General features: G+C 44.4%; 1 protein-coding gene across 14 annotated transcripts in view; it reads left to right on the top strand.

The window, feature by feature from the left end:
- Positions 1-18,404, top strand: part of LOC130188028 (focal adhesion kinase 1-like) — a 67,413-nt gene that overhangs the window by 39,446 nt on the left and 9,563 nt on the right. For 13 of the 14 annotated variants that reach the window (XM_056406089.1, XM_056406086.1, XM_056406088.1 and 10 more), the window contains 7 exons: positions 388-488; positions 671-760; positions 954-1,158; positions 11,445-11,556; positions 16,980-17,057; positions 17,211-17,399; positions 18,207-18,332. In XM_056406089.1, coding sequence (XP_056262064.1) covers positions 388-488; positions 671-760; positions 954-1,158; positions 11,445-11,556; positions 16,980-17,057; positions 17,211-17,399; positions 18,207-18,332 — 901 coding nt within the window. Of the gene's footprint in view, positions 1-387; positions 489-670; positions 761-953; positions 1,159-11,444; positions 11,557-12,663; positions 13,513-16,979; positions 17,058-17,210; positions 17,400-18,206; positions 18,333-18,404 lie in introns of all 14 variants that reach the window. The other variant, XM_056406081.1, reaches the window with a different exon arrangement.

The raw sequence follows: 18,404 nt of genomic DNA, 5'->3' as shown, positions 1-18,404 counted from the left end.
TTAGGGTCTCCATATTTGTTGCATAAACCACAGCCTAGCGTTGCCACCTACTGGAGAAATTAAAATGACCTATGTATGTACCACTTTACAAAATAGATATTTTGTAATAAATTTGTGTGTTTAGTTTATTGGTGCTGCTACTGTGACGACAAATTTCCCCTTGGGGATTAATAAAGTATATATCTATCTATCTATCTATCTATAAATATTGTCATTCATTCTTTGTGGATGTCTCATAAAGAATGAGTTATACCAGTGATCTTATCATGATGCTTTCACAGAAGCTACATAACGGATGTAAATAAATACTTCATGGGGTCAACTGTCCAATCATGTAGATACACAATACATTTTATAAAAGGTAAATAAAAGATTTGCCCTCCTCAGGGACATTGCCGCACGGAACGTGTTGGTGTCTACAGTCGACTGTGTAAAGCTTGGGGACTTTGGTTTGTCTCGATACATGGAAGATAGCTCGTATTATAAAGGTAAATATAGCGCCTCTATACACGTGCATTGTTCCCATAATTGCACTCTTCACCGTTTCCTTTTAACGGTCTTTGGTCTCTCATAACACATGAAATAAAAGCACCATTATTATTAATTGGAGTGACGTGAACTGAGCTGATCATTAGAGTGTAACACAGCTGTCCTGGTTTCTGTTTTTCAGCCTCTAAAGGTAAACTGCCTATTAAATGGATGGCTCCAGAATCCATCAACTTCAGGCGATTTACCACAGCCAGTGACGTCTGGATGTTTGGTGAGTTCAAGTCTTTGTTTTTACTTCCTTTCTTAAATCTCTGTGGCTGTTTAGTCCCGATGCTTTAAAAAAAATTTGTTTTAAGTCTGATTCTGTTTGACTCTTTACTGTCTGCCTTTTGCACCATTCAAGAGCCAACAGGTGGCTGCGTCGGTCTTGTAGTGAGTGGGTTTTTCTGTTTTTCTGTCCCCAGGCGTTTGTATGTGGGAGATCCTAATGTTCGGTATCAAGCCTTTCCAGGGCGTGAAGAACAACGACGTCATCGGCAGGATAGAGAATGGGGAGCGACTGGCGATGCCCCCCCAGTGTCCTCCTACTCTCTACAGCTTGATGACAAAGTGTTGGTCGTATGATCCCAGCAAGAGGCCACGCTTCACCGAACTCAAAACACAGCTGAGGTATTTAATGCAGTGTGGATTGAGTGTCTTTGTGTGTCTCTGGACGTGTGCGCAGTTTGGGGTTCAGTGTATTGCTCAAGGTCACAAGCCACCAACGCTCCTATCCCGAGTGCGATGTGGGAATGTTAAACTATCTTTTTTATCTGGACATGCTTTCGATGTGAATCCCACTGCATATTCTCCAGATTGTATGTTTCCTTATTACTTCCTAACAGCAGGTGTCACTCTCGGTACTCATAATCCCACCAGACGAGTGTATGAAGAGCTACAGCAGATATTATACATTTAAAATCAAGCAACATATTTGGGCCTTTGTCTGTTGCTTCTGGTCAGACAACAGACCGGCATGTCGATGATGGATGGACATATTTACTGCACATGCCTCCTTGTGTTCAATGACATGGCCGACTGGACCTTTGTAATGTCTTAATCTGCTCTGATTTAATCCAGTTTTAAATGCTCCATTGATTTAACATCATCTTTAATAATGGACGTGGACGCAGTGGGAAGTCCTTTCTTGACTAGAACGTGTGTGGTGAGAGGATACATGCCATAGATGTTTTATGACAGCAGCTATTGCATGAAGTTACATTTTGAGCACACCTTCTCTGCAGCCGTGTCATAAACATTGCAGCCTTGAACTATTTGGGCTGAGTTATTTATTGTTTTGCTCGATTCCATTTGACTGTAAGTCATTTTAACCTTTAAGGGTGTTTGGCGTTGTCACATCTATACTAGTCAGATTATATAGGATTCCAAGTACATTTCTCCACTTATTTGATCATCAACATAGTTCAACTCTCTGTAAATACACCTGGGAGCCAACATTACTATTATAGTAGTTGTTTAGATAGAGACTGCACTTTACCTCCTGTGTGGGCTGATGACAGCATAGTTGGCATGGTAACATAGACGTGTGACGTGTGATGATGACAGAGATAGATCAAATGAGATACCTCGGTCACGCCTTGCCTCCTTGCTAAATGATACATAACTGCCTTGTTACTGTCTTTGCCTGCAGACAGTTTTGCGAAGAGAGAGATCTTATCTATCGAGAGACAATGTCCTGCATGTTGTGATCAGATGAGACAGACAAGACAACATTGTACGCAATGTATACACGGTTGCCTAAGTATATCATCACTGGTATTCCCCTTTAAACGGGAAAGGACCGACCGATTCAAGAGTCATATCGTGTCATATTTGTAATTGGACAAGACAAGTTTGTCATTTTCGAAATTCTTTATCAAATGTAATAAAATGAGAGTTACACTCACAAGATGGGCAACTCAATACCCAAAACATTGGGGCCGGGTGTCATTCATCATTAGGTGTGAAGGGAAAGGCGCAAAACATTCCATAAATCTGGTACGCTTGATGATTTCTGAAAGCAGAGTGGGGTTACAGCTTGTGATTATAATTGATGCTGATCATAATGATAACAGACTAAATGACTCCCCCGGCTCTCCCCAGATCATCGTGCACTAAAAACATGTTGGATTTAAGTAAATTTGACACTCGCCCATTTATTTAATGCTCGATAAGAACGTGTGCTGTGCTTTGTGTATCAAGACAGAGACACAGTAGGAGCTTGAATCGGAGACCCTCCTTCTGACAACTAGTGGAACCTGCAATTTTTTGGAAGTAATGCTTGATGGAACGATAGACCATAATAAGACGAGTGGTGCCAATTAAATAACTTGAGTTTTAGTTTTAGTGGGCTGCTGTGAAAGAGTGCAAAATGAAACTCGGTGGAAACAGCCGATGAAGCTTATTTGTACACGGCCACCTTTCTCTTTTATTTATTTCCAATTCTATTTTTATTGTTTTCTTTAGAGTTTTCTAAAATGGCAGTCCAGTGTGTTTTATGGATTTAGATATTTACAACAATTTTTTTTTAATTCATTAAAAATAATGATATGAATAATCCTACCAACGTTAGCATGGGGAGGCATGAGGCTCTTTTATTTATTAAACATACATGTTCCAGATGTTAGCTTCTTTTACACATTGAGCAGTTTCGCTTTTAAAATGTTAACAAAATAACTAATTAACCACAACAGATTCATGCAGCAAAGATGTTCCCCCATTATCATTATTATCTACTTTTGTGTATCATACACACATAAGACGTTTTAATGTAGTTTGAGCTGCTTATTTAACCCTTGTGTTGCCTTAGGGTCATTTTGACCCGAATCAATATTACACCCTCCCCCCGCCTTTGGGTCATTTTGACCCGATTCAATGTTTCACCCTCCTGTTACCTTTATATTTACTAACATATTTTACCCTTTGGGTTCAATTTGACGCCAGCAATTAAAACCTCCAGAAAATTATTAGAATTAATCAGAATCAGAATCAGAATCAGAAACAGTTTTATTGCCAGGAATGTTTACACAAACGAGGAATTTTTTTTGGCGGAAGGTGCAACATTTGGACATGACAAACAAACAACAATCAACATGACAGAAAGACAACAAATAATGTGAAAGTGTTTGGGTGTGTGCTTCAAGTGGTGTGTTTTAGTTAAAAGTGTATGTTACGCGTGGCGTGTGTTTAAGTTAAAGTGCATGCAAATAAAGTGGCATGTGTGGAGGAGGCCTCAAGTTAAAGTGCATGTTAAAGTGACGTGTGTGGAGGAGGCCTCCAGGAGGGAAGAAGAAGGAGGAGGGAGGAGGAGTGGGAGGAAGAGGGAGGAGGAGGAAGAGGAAGGAGCAGGAAGAAGGAGGAGAGAGGAAGGTGGAAGAAGAGGTGGTAGTCCTGGGGGTGACAGTCAGTCAGTCCGGGTTCCATTGATGAGCCCGACTGCCGACGGGAAAAAACTTTGGTGTGGCGGGTGGTCTTTGTCATGATGGACGCAGCCTCCTCCCGAGGGGAGGGACTCGAACAGGGAGTGTCCAGGGTGGGAGAGGTCAGCGACAATCTTTCTGGCCCGCTTCAGTGACCTGGAAGTGAACAGGACCTGGAGGGAAGGCAGATTGCAACCGATAACCCTCTCGGCCGAGCGGATGATGCTCTGCAGCCTGCACTTGTCTTTGGCTGTGGCTGCCGGGTGCCAGACGGTGATGGAGGAGCAGATGATGGACTCAACGATGGCCGTGTAGAATTGTACCATCATTCTCCCTGGCAGGTTGAATTTCCTCAGCTGCCTCAGGAAGAACATCCTCTGCTGGGCCTTCTTGGTGATGGAGCCGATGTTCAGCTCCCACTTGAGGTCCTGGGAGATGATGGAGCCCAGGAAGCGGAAGGACTCCACAGCGTCGACGGGGGAGTCACACAGGATGAGAGGGCGGGTGGGGCTGCATTCCTCCTGAAATCCACAACCATCTCCACTGTCTTTAGAGCGTTGAGCTCCAGGTTGTTCTGGCTGCACCAGGTCACCAGGTGGTCAGTCTCCCACCTGTAGGCGGTCTCGCCCCACCAGAGATGAGCCCAATGAGGGTGGTGTCATCCGCGAACTTTAGGAGCTTGACGGACTGGTGACTGGAGGTGCAGCTGTTGGTGTACAGGGAGAACAGCAGAGGGAAAGAACACAGCCTTGGGGAACCTGTGCTGGTGGTCCGGGAGCCTGAGACGTGTTTCCCCAGCCTCACGTGCTGCTTCCTGTCGGTCAGGAAGTCTGTGATCCACCTGCAGGTGGAGTCGGGCACGTGCAGCTGGGAGAGCTTGTCCTGCAGCAGGGACGGATGATTGTATTGAAGGCAGAGCTGAAGTCCACAAACAGGATCCTGGCGAGGTTCCTGGGGAGTCCAGATGCTGGAGGATGTAGTGAAGGGCCATGTTGACTGTGTCGCCTGCAGACCTGTTGGCTCTGTAGGCGAACTGCAGGGGTCCAGGAGTGGGTCGGTGATGGACTTGAGGTGTGACAGGACCAGGCGTTCATAGGACTTCATGACCGCAGAGGTCAGGGCGACGGGCCTGTAGTCATTGTGTCCTGTGATCTTGAGTTTTTGGGGACGGGATGATGGTGGAGGCCTTGAAGCAGGCTGGAACGTGGCATGTTTCAGGAGGTGTTGAAGATGTCGGTGAACACCGGAGACAGCTGGTCAGCACAGTGCTTCAGGGTGGAGGGGAGACGGAGTCCGGGCCCGCTGCTTTGGGGGTTCTGCTTTTAAACAGCCTGTTGACGCTCTCTCCAGGATGACGAGGGTCGTCGCTGAGCTGATGGATGGTGCTCCAGTGGTCTGAGCCCCTGCTGGGCTGGGGAGGGTGGGCTGATGGTCTGTGGCTTGTTGATGGGGCTGTGGGGATTGTCTCAGGACTGCTCCATTGTCTTTCAAAGCGGCAGTAGAACTCATTGAGCTCGTCTGCCAGAAGCACATTGTTCATGGAGTGGGGTGATTTGGGCTTGTAGTTGGTGATCTGCCTGAGCCCTCTCCAGACAGAAGCAGAGTCGTTTGCTGAGAGCTGCTGTTGCAGTTTCTCAGAGTACTGTCGTTTAGCATCTCTCACCGCCTTGCTAAACCTGTATTTTGACTCTGTGTACAGGTCCTTGTCCCCACTCCTGAATGCCTGGTCCTTCTGCAGTCTTAGCTTCCTGAGCTCCGCTGTGAACCAGGGTTTGTCGTTGTTATAACTCACCCTGGAGCTGGATGGAATACAGCTGTCCTCACAGAAGCTGATGTAGGAAGTTACAGCCTCTGTGTACTCATCCAGGCTGTTGGTAGCAGTCCTGAAGACATCCCAGTCAGTACAGTCCAAGCACGCCCAGATCCTCCAGAGCCTCACTGGTCCACTTCTTGAACTTCCTCACCACAGGTTTGCAGAGCTTTAGTCTCTGCCTGTATGAGGGAATCAGATGAACCATGACGTGGTCAGAGTTTCCCAGTGCAGCTCGAGGGACAGCGTGATAGGCCCTGCTGATTGTTGTGTAGCAGTGGTCCAGAATGCTCTTCTCTAGTAGGGCATTTAATTAACTGTCTATATTTAGGAAGTTCGTGGCTGAGGTTTCCTTTGTTAAAATCCCGAGTACAATAACTAAAGAGTCCGGGTAGGTCCGCTCCACACACCGTATCTGTTCGGCGACAGTCCGCTGTGCCTCGTGCACGTTTCCTGCGCGGCATGTAAACTCCGGCCAGGATGAATGCAGCGAACTGACGTGGGAGTAGAAGGGTTTGCAGTGAATGATAAAAGATTCCAGGTCCGCCGAACAGTGCTGTAGAATCACCGTTACGTCGTTGCACCAGCCGTTGTTGAGGTAGAAGCAGATTCCTCCACCCTTTGTTTTTCCGGAGAGCTCCGTGTCCCGGTCCGCCGGAACAGCTGGAAGCCAGCCAGCTGGAGCGCAGAATCTGGTATCGATCCACTTAGCCATGATTCCGTAAAACACAGGACGGAGGATGAGGAGAAGTCTCTGTCTCTCCCCACCAGCAGCTGGAGTTCGTCCAGTTTGTTGCACAGTGAGCAGACATTGGAGAGAAATATGCCCGGCAGCGCTGTACGAGATCCCCGTTTCCGTAGCCGCACAAGCGCCCCTGAACGTTTCCCTCTCCGACGGCGTCTCACCGCGTGAGCGAAGGTGAGGACACCTTTCACAAAAATGTCCAGTAACTCCACAGAAGTTAAAAACGTTGGAAATAAATCCGCTGGAGTTGTTCCCCTGATGTTCATGAGCTCTTCTCTGGTGAAAGAGCTCCGGGAATCACAGCAGAAAACAGTATTTAAGACTGTGTGAGGCACTTTATGTTTGTTTGTTGACTACCGAAAGAACACCGACATTAAACATTGAATGGGGTCAAATTAATCCTAAGGCGGGGGGAGGGTGTAATATTGATTCGGGTCAAAATGACCCTAAGGCAACACAAGGGTTAAATGTACAATGTTTCTATAATGATGTCATTTTGGGTGATCACTAATGTTTCTTATCACTCAAAATGTAGATGTGTCATACCTCCTTTACATTCATATTGTTATTGTTGAGGCGTGAAACATTTAACACACGTTAATCAAGACAAGCAGCACAGCAAGATGCCGCTGTTGTTTCCTGCAGCGTGCACATTCTCTCTATCCGTCTTGTCCTCTTTCTCTCCTCCACACAGAAACAGGAAACTAAGAGTGCATATTTACCTCCTGTGGTTTTAAGAGTTTGCTTAAAACCAGCATGACTCATACCTTACATTCCACCTTGATTACACTTCCAATGTTCTCAATGTCAGTTTCTCCCCTCCCCCCCCCCCCCCCCATTATCCTCCTCACTCTCTCTACCTCCTTTTCAAACTGGTTTTGGTCTCTTTTTTTCCTCCTTTTTGAACTCGTTCACCTTTTCATTGTGTCCTCTGCTCATCAGTGTGAAACATGTACAGTGTGTTTGTGGTTGTATGTTATAATGGGCTGAGAACTAAGAATAGAAAAGTACACATGAATTGCATTTGAGTGCTAATCCGACAATGAGGAACATTTATTTTAATTCACTGTGACATATTGGCTTGAAGAAATAGCGAGGAACCCGTAATGTGCCTCATCCAGTGTCTTGGAAACCAAGTCAATATTGACCACGTTAACTGCGGTCACTGGCTATTATTAGGGCAAAGTCATGCCATACAAGGTCATTAAATTTTGACTACTTTCGGTCTGGCCGCCTTTTATAACATAATATCAATTATAGGTCTCTCCTGCCAAATATGCAGCTCTCGGCTACTACTACAGTTTTCCTAGACGTTGGACCAATATAAGAGTGTGAGTGTGTGTGTGTGTACGTATGTGTGTGTGTGTTTACACAGTGGGTAGCTGCCAGCTTTCCAAAGAACAGAAGAACACACGGAGAGAGAGAGAGAGAGAGAATAGACAGAGAATTTAAGAGGGAGGGAAAAAGGCGAGCAGAACTTTCGCAGTTCTGTACTTTCATCGTCAAAGCTGGCGGATCAAGACTCCTAATTCTCCGATCATATTCTGCTGATAGTGAGGTCTATGTGTGGGCACGGACTGAGGCCCGGAGTCTCCTGAGGTTTTGTTCAGCAACAACGGGGCATATTTCGTGGGTATCCGTCTTGACCTTCAGTCGTGTATTCCTGCTGAGGACCACTGGCCCAGGACCGTTTTAGTGGCCGCATTATTCTACTAAAAGGGCTTGACTGGATATACTCTGGTGCTATTGGATTGACCTGTTCTTAAGGTACAGTATTGTCTTCATGTCCAGGCCTTTCTGTATCATCACATTTTTTAAATGTTGTTATGTCTGTCACCTGAAAATAGAATAAATACTTTATTTTCCTTTGAAACAATGTGTGCTGCTTTCAGTGGCTGCTACTGCACCTTTGGGGTCAATCCAAAGCGGTTTTGGAGGAGCCATTTGTGTACGTCTCTTAAACATACCACTAGTCGGTTATTTGACTGGCCTCCATCCATCCTCTTTTGCACACATTTCTTCCAGTGTGTCTTCAAACAATATTCATATAATGTTTGAACATTGAAACGTTTATCGGACGCTCTAATTGTCCGTCCTCTCCTGCAAAGAGATCCCTTCGTAAAGACCCCGCTGTTGGTTTCCTTGTGGGACAGCAACACATCCGATGATCCACCTACAGGTCAGATGTTCTGATAGCTACGGTAACATTAATCTGGTCTCTGTTCATAACATTGTTGTAACATGGCGCTTGAACACAGATGTCTAAATCGTGCTGCTCAGTTTCAATCAGTAGCAGTTCTACTGGGCCGTTCTCAGGTGATGAGTATGTGAAAGTAAAGCAGGGCAGGGCTGAGGAGTGCAAGATTGTGCAGTGAGTCCAGCCTGAGTAAATAATATAAACGGGCCTTGTTATTCCAGGTGGCAGGGTGGTGTCGGTGGTGTCGGTGGGGGAGGAGACAGTCAGCGTTTAAGTTGCCAGGTGCTGATGTTATTGTCGTCGGCATGATGTCATTCACTGTTACACTATCAGGCAAGGTTGGAAGGTGTATTCATGGGCGGTGAATGACTCGGCTGGTTGAAGAGCCATTCAATACAAAGGCCAGAGAGTTACAAAGCACCAATACTTCGAAAACACTTCTCTGGAAGAAAAGAAGCAGTCGGCGGCCGTTTTGTTAACTTGATGCAAACCGTTGTGTGTTTTAATGTCATCTTTATTTGTTTAACTCATATCATCAGTGCAGATCAGAAAACAACTGAGAAGACCGTGAGCTCAGTGAGAATACCTGTTTACAGGAGGACATTTGTTTACGGGTCTGATCAAGCTCCAAAGAAAACATTTCAGTTCGCAAAACATAAAGAAAAGTATAAGATAAACTGAAAGAACGATAATAAATAGAATTTTAGAACTGATATCCATTTTGATTTGATTTTTAGGGTTTGTTTAATCATTGCTGTAAGGCCAAGTAAAATAAAGTCAGAAATAATGCATTTGATTTATTGTTCGTGCACAGTGTTCACCCAGACAACTTATATTGGTGTGAGCATGAGACACACAATACGACTGGAACCGGCCAATGACTTGAATTGGAGACTTGAAGATGCAACAAAGAAATGACTGATTTAAAAATGAGTCAAATGGTTCAGAAATACCAACTAAAATATACTGTCAATTATTATACCAAACCAAACTTTAAATGAACTTAATACATACTATTTGTAATTAGTAATTCATATTGCTAATAATTCAATGTTCTGTAAGATGGTCTGTGCTGGAGACAAGGACCTGACAGGAGAGTGACTTTGACAGGTGCAAGAACACACACACACACACACACACACACACACACACACACACACACACACACACAGGGAACAACAGAACGGGAGGGTTACTAGAAATAGCTCTCAGCCTTGTAGAGAGGAGTGTGTGACTGTGTGTATTGGACGGTTCAACCAGTCAGTTTCCTGCTCTGTGGAACCATCAACTCTTCAGCAGCAGCTTCTTCCTCTGGGAATCTGGCTTTGGTTTCCAGCGGTTTTCCCAGGGAACAGGTCAGTCGGGATAATTTTAGCGAGTGAATTCAATGTGTGGCTGCATGAGACCTAAACAATGTTGGGTTTGGGTCGTGGGACGTTGCTCAGCCTCCAAGTGATTCATTCGAGCTTAAGCAATATTGTACAAACAGTTACTGCTTTAGTTGCTGTTACAGTTTTGCCTGACACCGTACACAGATGTATCAGCAGTTAGTCTGAACATCCTTCCTCTAAATATTGTGAAAGAGGTCTCTATCTCAATGTATATTACCAGTTAAAATAAAGGTTGAATGAATAAACCGTGATGGTTGAAATACTTCACAACACGACATTGCAGCCATTGACCATCTATTGCAGCGTAGACACGGGCAGATTCATATGGCTTTGGCTAAACTTGTTTTAATGTTGTATTAATGTTAATTGGCTTGTATAATAGTATTGGCATTAACTAAACTGCAATGCTAGTAAGAGACTGAGCATTAGGACATTTTCTTATGACTTCAGTTTGTTCCTTGACCCTTCTGTGTTAAGGAAACCTCTGTGATGTGTAGGAGCATGTTTGTATGTCTTCAGAACAGATGTTTTGTACAGCAAGTGACACCCGGAGGAACATTTAATGACACGGTGGTGGCTTCTGCACTCTCCTACCCAGTGGTCTGCTGGGGAAATGTTCGTAAGGCACTCGATAAACTGGTTCAGGGGCCATGAAGCGCTGTCTTAGAGATGAGGGAGAGGAAGGCGTTAATCATGAACCACACCTCTCAGCCCCGCCCGAGTCTCCTTCAGTCACACACTGCGACACCCTCAGTGAGAGGAGCAGCACTAACACAGGTCCTTCATTCTAATGGCAGTCCGACTTTTAACACCATTTTATCGCGGCACCAACCCTGTGCAGATAAGTGAATGAGCAAAAGGTGTGTCGTGTATATATGCATATTGCTATGTTGTCATTGTTGCTCTTTTCATTCAATTGAATTTGTATTTTTTTTACTTAATCAATTTTCTTTATTCCTTCTTTGATTTTTTAGTTGCTGTAACAATTTAATTTTCACAGTTTGAGATCAATAAAGGTAGAAGTGTGTGTGTGTGTGTGTGTGTGTGTGTGTGTGTGTGTGTGTGTGTGTGTGTGTGTGTGTGTGTGTGTGTGTGTGTGTGTGTGTGTGTGTGTGTGTGTGTGTGTGTGTGTGTGTGTGTGTGTGTGTGTGTGTGTGTGTGTGTGTGTGTGTGTGTGTGTCCTAACATAGCTTCATAACACATAACACTGTATATAAAAACAGTGTTTAAAGGCCATATGTTACATTGTGTTCTTGATTATCTTCTTAAATAAGGTGACATTTCAGTAGAAACAAATAAAGATAGCGGTACATTTTTTGTGTTAACGGTCGTGTGTTTTTTTCCTTGTGTCCAGCACTATATTAGAGGAGGAGAAGCTCCAGCAGATGGAACGGAGCAGGATGGAGATGAGGAGACAGGTCACTGTGTCATGGGACTCTGGAGGGTCTGAGGAAGCACCGCCGAAGGTAATGCACGACTACACCACAGGCGTTTGGGTCTGGGGTCTGCCTGTTTGTATGAGCGCAACAGGTGCAGCCATAAAGAGGTTGAGTGTCTGTTGTGTTTGTGCTGTTGGCTGTAGATGCAAGTCCCATGCGCTCTTCAGTCGGCCCTTCTGATATGCTTTCACGTGGAGTTTCTTTCTGCTGTCTACTTTGCTGCGTCACACAAGATTCTAAGCAGCCACCATTCATGTTAAAGCATTGACATTATTCAACTGGTAACTTATTTGATTTAATTGTTCCTCTTGTTTGTACCAGTCTGAAGATGCAAGGTTTCTGCTGGACGCTGGGGAAATACAAATATGGCAATGTCTGTTGTCACGTGAGGCTTTTTCACCCTGATGATGAAAGTTGAACAACATCAAATGTTAACGTGTTCGAGCTTTTGACTCCATGCTTTCAAGGGAGAGTGGCAGGTGCATGAACTCCCATATTAAGGTGCAAATGTAGGACAATTGACCCTGTGACCCTCTTCAGCTTTTGCAGATGAGATAATTGTGTTATTATTTGAGGACATTTGAGGACAGGTTATGGTTATATTTGTCTAGTAGATTAGAACAAAGGAGAGTTGCTGGGTTTCTGTTTCTTTTTTTTACATGTTTGCAAACAGGACATTACTTCTTAAATGGTTATTAAGTCAATAACCTCCACCCCAACCCCCACCAGTGCCATCCCACCTCACTGTGTGTTGCCCCAGCTGCTGGCTGCTTCACCTCCCTTACTGGCCCCCATGCCCTGCTGTTAGCATCTTCTATGTGCTTAGTTTGGTTACAACCAAAGCTGTATGCCTCAAAACAGTATAGTTCACAAGATTGAGAGGCTTGTTATTTTAAACTGCCAGTGATGCAGTTGACCTGATCCTGATCTTAATTTGGTTGGCGCTATTAGTGAATTCTAAACATCTCGCTGGGAGGTAAAGGTGTTTTCACGACATGTGATGCTCTTCAGCGGCACAGTGTCTCCATGGTGACAGCCTGATCCCTGTCAGTCACACCTGTCTACACCATATCTCTATCTCCCTTTTATTATTTCCATGTGTCCGTCCTCTCTCTTTTGTCTTTCTGTTTGCAGCCCAGCCGTCGTCGCTCCCTGCAGCCCACCTTCAGTCTGGATTGTCTGTCTGCTCCTTCGCCTCACCACCATTGCCATCAAAACCAGCACTTTGCTTCACAGCTTTCCCTCTGCTTTGGAAACCCTCACCCTTCATCCCCCTTCACCTCTTCTCAGCTTCCCACTCCTCCACTCTGCATATCGTCTCTACAATGTCCCTATCACTTTTCTCCCAATCCTCAGCCTCAATTACCTCATTTTCAAAATATCTCATTCTGCAAGAGCTCTTTCTCTCAGCACAGCGGTGAATTCAAATTCAAATCTGAATCCAGAGCCAGCTTGTCCCTCCAGTCAGAGACTAACTTCTACCGTCCTCACGGCAGTTCAGAGAGCCTGTCGAATGGCAGCTGCCCCCACAATACAAATCCCCCTTCTAAAGGCCACCTGCTCTGTTCATCCCAGCCCAAGTCGGACAACTCACTCTCCCATCCCTGGCACTGCTCCCCACTCCTTTCCCAGTCTAGTCCTAACCTTAACTCTCTGCCCCACAGCATGTCAAACATGTGTCCCTACACCCTCCAAAACATTCAGCCCAAGGCAAATTCAGATCTTAAAAGCCTGCTGTTGCGCAGTTTTCACTGGAGCTGCCAAATTAATCCCAGTACCCCAGGACAACCTGACTCTGACCCCCAGCGCCAACCCCCTGCTGTGCAGTCATGTGGGAGGCCCACGCTGGTCTCTCCGGCCCCCCTCCCAGTCTCCTCTCACTACCCTCAGCATCCACACGGTCGGATGCTAAGCCTCCCTGTAACGACCACGACCCCTTGTCCCGCCTCTTGCTCTGAAAGACACATGTCTAGACCCTTGAAGGCAGGTTGTTTTAAACTGCACTTTAGCTGTGTTGAACTAACTTAAGCAAACATGTTAGTATTTATCCAAAAATAGTTGCAACATTCAGGATCATAAGACCGTACTAAATGGTATTAGAAATAGTGACTTTTTGATTCAAAGGAACTGATAATAAAACCTTGTTTTATCTTTCTATGTAAAAGGTTTTCCATTTTGAGTACTTAAATGTTCTCCTCATGTTGTCTGCATTTGGGCAATCATGATGGAAAGAACAAATATGCCACCCAATAACGGAATGAAAACATTCTTGAGTATTATTTATTATAGCAGACAACTTATTTTACTGAAATAACCAAAACTTTGGACACAATTCCAACTTAGAAAGAAACCCGAAATCTGTTCATCTCTTGGCGCTTTGCTCATAATATTAAGAGCATTGTGCAAATTATGTTTTCAGGTTTTATTTTCTTTGATTAACATTCAACACTCATTCGACATGTGGTCGGTCACTATCCCTTTTCTCTCTGTACTTCCACCACAGTAAGCCCAGGGTCAGCTACACTGTTTGACAAATGTTGCAACTTCTTTTGATGAATGGATTCACAAACTGGATCCAATCTTTATATCATCACTTAACTGAGTGCAGTGAATTTTTATACATCGCTTGCAACCACCAGGGAATGTAAATGAGCATGTTATTAGCATGCTGAATCTATTTGGACATGCTGTTGCACGTCCTCTAGTGTCAATGAATTTAGCTTCAGATATTGTTTTTTGCCTCAGGCATCGTGTTGATGTGTCCTCTGATTATTGCATTCTATTTCTAGCCGGGTCACGATGCCCGGTATGAATCCCAAATCCATTGGCTAACATTCAAACCCATCCAACACACGTGGCATATAGCTTATCAAGGAAAAGCAAGACAGCAAATATTCACAGAATTAACACCAAAGAAAATCTCATCCTCTGCTTTTAAATGTCACTGGATTTCAAACTTATTTATTTATTTACATTAGGTGTTATGTAATGCAACACCTTTTCCACTCCCCAGGTCCGGGACTCAGCCATGTTCAAGAGGAAAGAGCTTCAACTGTTACATATAGTGTATTTAAATATCATGCTGTTGGTCTGCATTATGTACCGAATTCAGTCACATTGAATTATTTATTGATATACACTAAAGCTTCTATAATACATAAAGAACTAGCTAAAAGGCCTGTCCCTGCTTAAGCCTGTATACAGAGCTTGCCCTCTGTCACCTTGACGAGTGCTGGACAGTCGTGTTACCACAAGCTTGTTTAGGTAGGTGATCTCCCGCTGAGCTCTAACACCAAACCCACCTTCTATGTAGGCTTCTGCTAAAAATTATGATTTAAAATATGTTTTAAAATTAATTGGTCCCTTGAAAATGCAAAATGAAATACTCTTTGCGGCAGTTAGAAATCCCTGATGTAATCCTGTGTAAAAACAAGACTTCCCTTCTGTGTGGCCCTCATGTGGACGACAGCAGCCAGAACACATTCCTGTTGGAAGTCTTTTTTGACTGCGCTGTGACGTTTTCGGTGATAGATGAGTCTGCGTGGGAGTCGATGGATTGGGCCTCAGTGATGCATGGAGTAAAAACAAAAATCGTAATTACACTGCGCCACTCGGCATACCTCAAATTCTTCGTGACAGAAGCACATGTCTCACAACAAGTTGATTTTAAAAGCCACAGTGTCCAAAATGTAGTGCATTCAAATCTTTGCATTTTTTTTAAATTGCACAATCTGCTTAAACGCTAACGATAAGGAAAAATAAGTGTCAAAGTTAAATTGACAATACATTTTTTTGTCACACTCTATGTTTCCAAAATTGCTTCTCTTACAACCCAAAAGACACTTTGCATGCTTTTATTTAATCTCTTAACATTTACCTAGTACATTTGGTCTATTTTGCCTCCATACCAGCGGCTGGAGACGTGTGTGTCACAAACACAGCCATACATCTGTATCAGACGCAGCTCATGAAAGGAGGTTGTGGCAAACAATTGGCCAGTAAATCGTTTTAACAGCGTTCTTATTCTCCCCAATGAAAGACTAAAACAGAGCTATAAAAAAACAAACAGTTGTAATGCTGGTGGCCTGCAGCGATTGGCACGAGCGTCCACATTGCATCGTCATATTCTCCTTGCCAGTAGGTGGCGCACATCGACACATCTATTGGTGTAAATTGCTTCTGCTATTACTTGTGTTGCCAATAAGTTGCGAGCTGAAACACTGCAGCATTTATTTGGTCATTCATCCAAAAGCCTCCATAGTAACCCACTCCTATCTTACTGGTGTGACCATCCTGTCTCATTAGTGCCACCTCCCAGTCTGTCTGCCTGTCGTCCCTGTATTCATCTTTCCATTGTTAAAAAGGGTATTCCTCGGGAAACCTCCCTCTGCATCGATTGGCTACCACGGGGCTGAGAATCTGTTTAGGGCAGATTTAAACTTCCAAGATATAACGTGTTGTTCTTGTTAAGGAACCCTGTGTCCTCCCATGTGTGAGCATGTTTACACCATGCTGCTGTTTCCCTCTCTGAGAGCCTTTAAAGCTCCTGTTTGTCTCATTCTCAGTTTCTTTGTCTTGTCTGCTTCTCTTTGTCCCCCCTTCCTACTGTGTTTCCTTGTCTCCCCACCTCCTTTCTTTGCTGTCTGTTTCCTTCCCTGTGTGTCTTTGTGTCCGTCTTGCTGTCGGAGGTGTGGTCCAGAGAAAGCTTCTATGAGAGACTGTGGAAGGTAGAGGTTACAGCACTGTTGTGTTCGACTTGAGCTCTGTGTTAGAGAGATGCAGATCATGAAGACACATGTCTCCAGTCATTCTAACAGGGGAAACTGTTCATCAACTTTCAACAGCTTCATCTCAAGAAATCACCAGAAACCCAGAGGAGAAACACGGATGTGGGTTCACCAAGGACTTCTGTTTTTAGCTACTTGTGCCCAGCAAAAGAAAAGAGAATAAAGAGGAGTTTCAGACTCACTCTCCACTACGAAATGATGTTATTTCCGCCAGCAGCAGTCAGCAGAAGCTGGGATTATAAAGTCTTGTTTCTCACAACAACAATACATTCTTCTTTCCAAATTAGAAAAGAAAAGTGCTTCAAAGAGAGGTCTTTGGTGAACGTGCAACCATAACACAAACCATCACACGCCTGACTCGCATCTAACCAGCAATCGCAGTAGTCCAGCGATGTAACATAGTTTATGCAGGTATTCCATGGAGCTCGATGATCTTCAGTCGTTCAACTAACAGCTTGCTGGACTTGCAGCCCAGTGGGTGTTTCCTGCTAACCCAGCCACACAAACAGCTGCCAGGGGTTTGTGTGTTGATTGCCTGAATGACCCGGTGTCCCGTCTTCTAACGTTCGATTAGGGGGGAAATGAACAAACACGTTTTTTTTTATTCACCCCCCTCTGTCTTTCTGTTTCTCAACCTCTGCTTCTCTCTCTGTCCGTCTGTAGCCGAGTAGACCCGGATATCCCAGTCCTCGCTCAAGTGAAGGTTTCTACCCCAGTCCCCAAAATCCTGGACACTACCAGGTACAACTGAACTCAATGTGCTTGGTATATAGTTACATTCAAATATGTTTTTATTCCCAGTCTGCTGCATTTTGAGGTAAAGATGTAATCCAAAGGGAACCGATACCAGACTAACGGCGTGTCTTTTGCCCCTGTTCTTCCTCCCTGGATCAGATGGCAGCGTACCCCGGCCCTCACACCCTCCCCTCGGTGCCCAGCGCCCTGTACCCCCCACAGGCTGCGATGCTGGAAACACACCACGCGCACACACACCCCCGCCACCATGTCCACACACACTCGCACACACAGCACCTTCCCCATCCACATGGACACGACATGGCGCTATGGGGCTCTGCGATGGAGGTAGGAGGCCAAGTGTACACTCAAACTCACACACACACACGTACACGCATACAGGTATGTCGATGTAGACGCCAGGTTACTCTTCACAGTTGTTGGGAAAAAACCGTTTACAACAAGGGTGTCAAACATACAGCCCGGGGGCCAGAACCGGCCTGCCAAAGGGTCCAATTGAGGACAACTGAGAACAGGGAAGATAAATTCATTGTTGTCTGTATGTTTTTTTTGAAAGTCGGGATATCAGCGCTGTTCATCTTTATCTGGAAATGGATTATTTATTTATTGTAAAATTTGTTCGAATTATTGTCTTTAAACTTAAAGAAAGGTAAACATTTACAGGTGTTATTTAAATGTATTTATAATGGTTTAACTGATCCGTCCTGCTTAAATTCAAATTAAGTAAAATTAGTTTGACACCACTGGTCTGCAGTCTCAAAATCTTGAATGTGTAAATCTAACACTGAGTGGTTGAATATTATTTAAATCCTTTTTACTTTTTGTTGGTTGGGGCTACAGGCAAACCCCACCGTCTCTCCGTCTTTGAGGACGTATTGAGAATAAAAAACGTCACATCTGCATCACAAATGTACACAATAATCCTGATTATGAAATGGTACAAACCAATGCGCAATGACATCTAGTATTTTCAGTGTGTGTGTCCATCATCTCAGTTCAGCCTCTCATCACAGTATGTGTGTATGTGTGTGTTTTTTTCTTTTCATCTGTGACTGTGTGTGTGTCCTTGTGTTGGTTTACATGTCTGCTGGTGTGCTTATCTTTTGTTGTGTGTGTGTATGTGTATGTGTGTAGGACAGGGCAGTAGACATGCAGCAGTGTGTAGGCCAACAGTGCCTGTTAATGGAGGAACAGCTGATGATACAACAACAGCAGATGGAGGAGGACCAGAAGTGGCTGGAGCAGGAGGAAAGGCTGCTGGTAACACACACAGCACACGCATTAAAAAACACACACACACACACACACAGTTAACACACATATACTGATATA

Source organism: Pseudoliparis swirei, chromosome 22 (assembly GCF_029220125.1).
Source record: "Pseudoliparis swirei isolate HS2019 ecotype Mariana Trench chromosome 22, NWPU_hadal_v1, whole genome shotgun sequence".
Classification (NCBI taxonomy): Eukaryota; Metazoa; Chordata; class Actinopteri; order Perciformes; family Liparidae; genus Pseudoliparis; species Pseudoliparis swirei.
Note: the sequence above shows the minus strand (reverse complement) of the source record. Positions and strands in the feature narration are given on the sequence as shown.